The following is a 7,251-nucleotide window of genomic DNA, read 5'->3' on the forward strand; positions in this document are numbered from 1 at the left end:
GGGGTGCCACAGGGATCAGTATTAAGGCCATTGTTATTTATAATATATATCAATGACTTGGATAGTGGAATTAGTAGTGATATTAGTAAATTCGCAGATGACACAAAGATAGGTAGATTAATTAAGTCAGAATTGGATGCCATTGCCTTGCAGGCAGATTTAGATAGGATGAATGAATGGACAGACAGATGGCAAATGCAATTTAATATCAATAAATGCAAAGTACTTAGCGTAGGTAGAGGAAACTCACACAGTAGGTACACATTAAACAACCAAACTCTGGTAGGTACAGGGTACAAGAAAGATTTAGGAGTTTTAATTAGCTCTGAACTCCGTCTAGGAAAACAATGCATAGAGGCCACAAACAGGGCAAATAGGGTACTAGGATTCATTTTTAGGAGTGTTAAAAGTAGAGGGCCGGAAGTAATATTGAAGTTATACTTGGCGCTAGTCAGACCTCATCCAGACTATGCTGTGCAGTTCTGGTCCCCACATTACAGGAAAGATATAGGTCTATTAGAATCAGTACAGAGGAGAATGACTAAAAGGATACAGGGGATGAGGAGTATTCCTTACGAGGCGAGATTGAAGTTTTTAAATTTACGTTCTTTAGAGAGATGTAGGTTAAGAGGGGACCTGATAGAAGTCTTTAAGTGGTATAAGGGTTATAACAAGGGGGATGTAAGCAAAATTCTTAGGATCAGCAATCAGGATAGAACAAGAAATAACAGGTTCAAGCTTGAAAAATTTAGGTTTAGGAAGGAGATAAGAAAAAAATTGGTTCTCAAATAGAGTGGTAGATGAGTGGAATGGACTCAGTAATCATGTTGTTAGTGCTAGAACATTAGAGAGCTTTAAGAGAAGATTAGACAGGTTTATGGATGGGGATAATAGATGGAAATAGGTATGTTTCACACAGGGACTGCCATGTGTAAGCCTGGTCACTTCTTGCAGCTTCCCTTATTTCTTATGTTCTTATGTTTTTATGTTCTGTTCACTATTACTTTTTCCTCTTGGTGCTTATGCTCATGTATCTAGCTTGGCCAGGTGCCTGTAAAGAAAGAGGAACTTGCGTCATTAGCTGTGTTACTAAATTGGATGGATACTAATTATCAAGCTGTGCAGTAGTGATTCTCCCAAAGGTTATGTATTTAGTATTGCTCTCTCTCTCTCTCTCTCTCTCTCTCTCTCTCTCTCTCTCTCTCTCTCTCTCTCTCTCTCTCTCTCTCTCTCTCTCTCTCTCCAAATCCCATTGGTGAATTCCATTTTTCATCTAACAAATTTTCATCATGTGTAAGTCACTAATTCACCTTGTATTTTATATCAACAACTGTTCTTACACTCAATTATTCTGTCATACACCAACACTAACACCCTGCTTTATCATTTTTCCCTAGACTGTTCTACCTCCCTACCCCACTTAATGTACGAGTGATCAAAAAGCTCTGAGACTGTTTCCATTGCAAATGAAGGAAACTGGTAACAGTCAAGCCTACAGTCAGGAGAAAGCAGAAATTTTTATGAGTCAACGTGCCATGTGGTATTACATTGGCATTTGTTTCACTTGTTATCAAGACCAAGTTCACATGCACATTCTTACTTACGTGAGGGCTGAACCCCAGTAGGCGAGATTAAAGATGAGGAAAATTATAGGAACGAGGATGCGGCTAAATATCATTATGGTCATGTTATTTTTCTTCTCTGGAGTGGTTGGAGCAAAGGTGGGGATCTCTTGTGCCTCTGCATCCTTGCTGATTACCTAAAACAGATATTCAATAACGTACATGTAAATAGATTTTAGGAAAAGTGTTTTACAGGAACCTAGTATATTACAAAGGAGTGAAATGTTTGTGTCATCATCAGCATTGTAACTTTCCAGACACAGTTAAGTGAAGATTCTGGACTTCAGATAGCCAGAATTGTCTTTATGACAGACTACATTGTGTTATCCATGAATTATTGATGTAAGCTGATAAAAATACATAGCCAAATGTACAAGCTTTGATGGCAAGCTAATAATGTGTTAACAAAATGGTTAGTGAAATGCACACGCCTTGACAGAAACCAGTGCTAACTTGTACTATTGAGGAAGATGAGGATAAGATGGAGGAGGAAGAGATGAAAGGACAGCGAGGGAACTGCATGCCTCCAGCAAAGTCAATGAGAGTTTGCAACATCACCACCACGAAGATGATAACAATGGAGAAGAAGAGCCAAATATCAACCAGCTTGAAATATGATGTCTTGGGCAGTGAATTGGATGTCTGTTGACCAAGAGGAGCAGCAGAAGCAGTAACAGGAAGAAAAGGAAAAAAATACATTACCAATTATATGCTATCTGATTTGCTAAGATTGAATACTTTCATAATAACAACAGTGATCTATAGGCAATTGATTTGATTTATCAGGTGTGTCTGCTGTTGGGTAGTGGCAAAGAAGACAGGACTTGGCAGGACCTGGGTGAAGAGTGAGGCAAGGACAAGCAGGGCTGTCAGTGCCACCACAATGCGGGAGTTGAAATCATCGATCTTGAAGAAGAAAGTTGCATAGGCAATGACCATTAGGAGGGTGGTGGGGATGTAGAGGGTGAGGAGGTAGAAGCCATATCGCCTAATAAATCTCACGTTCACTTGCACTGTTGAAAACTCCCCATCAGAGACTCTTTCCATGTCCAGTCGACCTGAATTAAGAAGAAAATACCATAATGTACAGGATTTAAGAAATGCAGAATGATAGGAAGAAATAGTGCATATATATAATGAATTTACATTATAGGTAGTAACTCCCTTTGTAATCCTTTGTGAAAACATAAGCAACAGTAATGAGAAGATTGTATTGCTTGATTACATTACATATACATGCATCATGTACACCAACAGGAATAAGCTAAAGTATATGTGTAGAGCTTTTCAGCTTCATAATTCAGCTACCAGATTTGGTCCACATTTCACAGTCCTTGCTTTCAGTATCTTGCACTCTTACTTTAGACAGTGTAGCTTATCAGTCTCACAAGAGCCAGTAGGTCTATTTCTGTGTGTTCTTTTGTTGATTGAAGCCCTCTTTATTCTGTACTGACATATGAGTAAGTGTGCCTAAAGCAGGAACTTACCAATGGTGTACTCAATAAGTGCTGGTGGCCCTGAGTAATTGGCAGCAGCAGGCACCAGCTGCATGTAGGTTGCTGCTGCTGACACCAGTGTGAAGCGTAGGAAACACACCTGCAATACCCAGATAGCAACCATAATATCTCATCTGAGGAAATTTGGCTCGGTCAAGTGTTGCAGAGATTGAACTTGTACTGTATTGTTGCTTAATTAGTCAGTTAGAAATATACAAAGACTGCATTAGTGTATATCAGGAAGGTGTAACTGACCTGAGCATCGAAGGGGAACATGATGAGGTTAAAGTCACAGGTGTAGGTGAGGGTGTAGAGCTGACTTGTTTCCAAACTGTTTTCAAGGCCAGAGAAGATATTCACTGCAACACAAGAACATATATGGTCTTGGAAATGTGGAAATAATGGGAAGTTATATTAATCTATGTATAAGGTAGAGATGGATTTATTCTGTGACCACTGTTATGTGCATCTGTTTTCCTAAGATGTGGATGCAGAGTTATCAGAGAGAGAGAGAGAGAGAGAGAGAGAGAAAGTGGATTACTGGGATACACAATAATAGAGCCTCGTGAAGAAATACCCACCCCTCCGTAACAGTTCTGGGCATGTCCAACTTACTTTCATGGGTGAGGTGAGGAGGAGCTGGCTGAGAGCTGCCTTGACGCACTACTTCCACTCGTGCCCCCTGGTCAAGATTGGTGAAGATATTACCCTGAGCATTACTGAAGAACACCCTTGGCGTCCAGATGCTCTCTACGGCCTCTCCAAAGAGTAGGTTGAGGGTGCGGTCATCTTTCAGGTTGAGATAACTGAGACGGACATCTTTCCATCGCAGACTGAGGGACATTGTTGAGACATATGTTAAGTCTTGTGTCACAATGGATGGGAAAGCGATGATGTTAATATAGAACAGGATCTGAAGTGGGCTGCCTTCTTTGGTGGGTGGGGGAGGAATGGTGTTGCGATAACCTTTTGGCAGCTGAACGACAGAGCACTGCGCTTCATCACTCTGGTCTCCACAGTCGATGCGCAGATCACACCGGTTCCCAAGAGGAATACAGGTGCCATCAGAACAAGTGAATTGGTCACTGCGACAGATAGAAAGCGTAAGGTTGACCAATGTGCCGGGCAGCATGTTGCACACTTCTCCAGCCAGCTTCCATGTCTTGGTCCCAAAAGGATAATTGCCCTCCCGCAGGGGCTGCCATAGTGCAGTTGCTCCTTCCACCTTCAACAGTGGAGCAAGGATGACAACAACTTGACAGTTTATATTTATTTCATGCAGAATGCACATTATAAAGAAGGCCTTTTCAAGTAATATTATAAGATAGAAGCTGTACCAATTCTTGATCAAGAAGAAAAACATTTATTTGCATCTCGACAAAACATGCATTTACCTTGCGGGAGCGTATGGCCCAAGACTTGTTGGCTGTGTCCCAATATATGTCGGAGTGGAAGAAGCCATGAAGTGCAGGACGGCCTCCCTCTTCATTCCCCAGCACATACTCCTGATTGAAGGGGGAGTTGGGGCAGACAGCTGGTCCCTTTAAATAGAGGGTAGACAGCTGTGGGAACTCACAAGGGACACAAAACTCATAGGAGTCAAGACAAGCAATATCAGACCACTGTGAGGGGAAAGTGCCACTTAGCATAACCAAGCAGTTCTCTGCTGTGCCACCATTAGGTCCTGAGCCTCGCCATGGCCCCTCCCATGAGACAGGTTCACTTGTCTCCCAGTATTCCCAGAGCCTCTCCTGCTGAGAGTCTGTGGCACCCATCCACAGGTATGAGGACCCCTGCCCCTTGGAACAGTAAATGGCTCTTCCTTGAGACCTTTCGTAAAGTCTCATGTTTTCTTGGTTATCCAGTGGCACCATCACTCTGCCTCCCACTACCTGCAAAAGAAAGATAATGTTGGTTAAGAGTGTATCGTATCATCATGCATAAGGGGCCATATTTGTTAACCCACTGTTACTCATTTCTCTCCCTTCCCTTCAAGCCATGCAGATTCCTTATGAGTGTTTCCCCATCACAAGCATCTACCTTACACAAATGGAGAGAGGCTTTGAGGGAAAATCTGTCAGGGAAGAATGTGACTCTACGACGCTGGCGGCTGCATATGTCTTCCTTCTGCCACACCTTCCATGCCACCTCCCCAGATATGTTCCAGCGCTGTGAGGACCAACTGAGGATATTTCCTTCTTGTTCTTCTTCACACTGTGCTATCTGTGAAACTTCGTACATCACAAGTCTTCCTTTTGTGTCTCTCAAGACCTGCTTAGGCTTAAGTGACTAAGGATGTGGTCTCTCCCTAAGGTCTATGTAGACATTTTCAAGGCCACAAGGATGATCATTACGCACAAACTAATCAGAAGTTTGCTAAACTAATAACAAAATACAATAATAAAACCTTTTGTGTTGGGGTACATACATAAATTCTCTCTCTCTCTCTCTCTCTCTCTCTCTCTCTCTCTCTCTCTCTCTCTCTCTCTCTCTCTCTCTTTCTGTCCTGCTGAAATGTAGAAATCCTCAGCCTGCACCTAATCTAGCCCCAATGATTGCTATGTTAGAAGCTGATTGAGGAAGTTAAATTTCAACAGTTATACTGTGTGTGTGTGTGTGTGTGTGTGTGTGTATGTATGAGAGAGAGAGAGAGAGAGAGAGAGAGAGAGAGAGAGAGAGAGAGAGAGAGAGAGAGAGAGAGAGAGAGAGAGAGAGAGAGAGAGAGAGAGAGAGAGAGAGAGAGAGAGAGGTAAATATGTAGTTGAGATTTTGGGAGCCTTGTACATCACTCATGCATTCATTCACATCCCCATAAAGCAGAAGGGGGTGGATACCTTGCTGATTGTTAATGGGCTAAGCACTGAAGACCAGAAGTTGAGCTGGGTGATCTCTCCACTGAAGCTCTGGTCTCTTTGAAATCCACCCCCAAACTGATCCTGCTCCTGCCCTGTGTTGGGACACACACAAACACACATACATATTTAACTAAATGAGAAGCTTGTATCAGTAAAGACTGTATAAATAAAGATACAGAAATGAGATTATGAGAGTATAGCTCAGACCTTATTAAACGCAACTAAGTAAATACATTCATAAGTGTACTATGTACACAAATACACAATAATAATTTACCAATGACGTAGGCACCTTCAGGGTCGATGTTGCCTGATAGACGCCCTATGTTGCCCTCAGAACGTGACTCTCCATTTACAAAGATGACCCAGTCACCAGATCGATGCTGGAAGGTGAAGCAAAAATGTGTCCACATTCGGAAGGGTGTCTCTAGTGATGTCTCGACCCAAATACTCTTTAGAGACACTTTGTACTCCCCAACGCGATGGTCTGAGACAGTGCAGACATGGCAGGCAGCAGGGAGAAGAGTGCTGTTAGTGCTTTGGATGTCCAGCAGTGGCATGAGACCAGTATTTAACAGTTTCCCAGGACTTTTCTCAGTAAACGCTGTCATATACCTGCCTTAGAAATTATGTTTCTTATATAACTTTTAGAGATAATGAGCATTGAACATTAAATTAGGAGAATCTATTACCTTTAGATAGTCTACTGTCTTATCTGTTCTAATAAGAAGTTAACATTTAGTGAACTCAAAGACAATTATGAGCAGTGTGTGCCTCGCTTGGTCTCACCCATTCTGAGTTCATTGTCACGGTCGTCAGACACAGCATAGGACATTAGCGTGGACTCCTCACGAAACCTGGTGAGCCGCAGCCAGTAGCAGGTGGTGAAAGAGGCCAGCACAGGGAAGGGTGGTGCGGCAAGGCGGGCGTAGCTGAAGGCTGAGGGTGTCCCAGATTCTTGTAAGATAAGCACACGCTCCTCTCCAGGTGACAAAGGTGACAGAGATGAGGGGGCTGCTGGCTCATCTTCCCCTGTAATATGCAGTATCTCTCTCTCTCTCTCTCTCTCTCTCTCTCTCTCTCTCTCTCTCTCTCTCTCCACTGGTTGCAATGAGCCCTGGACTCAGATACATGCGAAAAATTAGAAAATGTGCTGTTTTGAATGTTTAATTCACACCTGTGCTTTCAATTTATTTCTTACTGGTGACTCAATTTGACTTCAAGAAAGATTAATTTGCCACCCTCACATCCTCCATAACACGTGATGCCACATGTACC

At 42.6% G+C, this 7,251-nt stretch overlaps 1 protein-coding gene across 3 annotated transcripts; it reads right to left on the reverse strand.

Moving 5' to 3' along the window:
* Window positions 1–188: 188 nt before the first annotated feature.
* On the reverse strand, window positions 189–7,049 carry LOC135116084 (uncharacterized). Of its 3 annotated transcripts, XM_064033312.1 has the most exons (11): window positions 6,763–7,049; window positions 6,251–6,356; window positions 5,953–6,065; window positions 5,159–5,341; window positions 4,513–5,010; window positions 3,734–4,343; window positions 3,374–3,477; window positions 3,110–3,218; window positions 2,457–2,680; window positions 1,605–1,759; window positions 189–1,051 (listed from the first exon to the last, which is right to left on the reverse strand). In XM_064033312.1, exons 1-11 carry the CDS (start codon window positions 6,799–6,801, stop codon window positions 1,027–1,029), a joined length of 2,166 nt encoding a protein of 721 aa, XP_063889382.1. In that variant the 5' UTR covers window positions 6,802–7,049; the 3' UTR covers window positions 189–1,026. The 3 variants fall into 3 exon arrangements, with proteins under 3 accessions (XP_063889382.1, XP_063889367.1, XP_063889374.1); XM_064033297.1 differs by lacking the exon at window positions 6,763–7,049 and having other exon boundaries at window positions 6,251–6,669; XM_064033304.1 differs by lacking the exons at window positions 5,159–5,341; window positions 6,763–7,049 and having other exon boundaries at window positions 6,251–6,669.
* Window positions 7,050–7,251: the final 202 nt, after the last annotated feature.

Source organism: Scylla paramamosain, chromosome 3 (genome assembly GCF_035594125.1).
Source record: "Scylla paramamosain isolate STU-SP2022 chromosome 3, ASM3559412v1, whole genome shotgun sequence".
Classification (NCBI taxonomy): domain Eukaryota; kingdom Metazoa; phylum Arthropoda; class Malacostraca; order Decapoda; family Portunidae; genus Scylla; species Scylla paramamosain.

Excerpts from the sequence above, each read along its gene's own strand:
- LOC135116084 (XM_064033297.1), bottom strand. The coding sequence starts at position 6,584 with ATGACAGCGTTTACTGAGAAAAGTCCTGGGAAACTGTTAAATACTGGT. Across the intron at positions 2,681-3,109 it reads ACTTATTGAGTACACCATTG|GTCGACTGGACATGGAAAGA; the intron begins GTAAGTTCCTGC and ends TTCTTAATTCAG. Across the intron at positions 1,760-2,456 it reads TTGCCTCACTCTTCACCCAG|GTAATCAGCAAGGATGCAGA; the intron begins GTCCTGCCAAGT and ends TATCTGTTTTAG.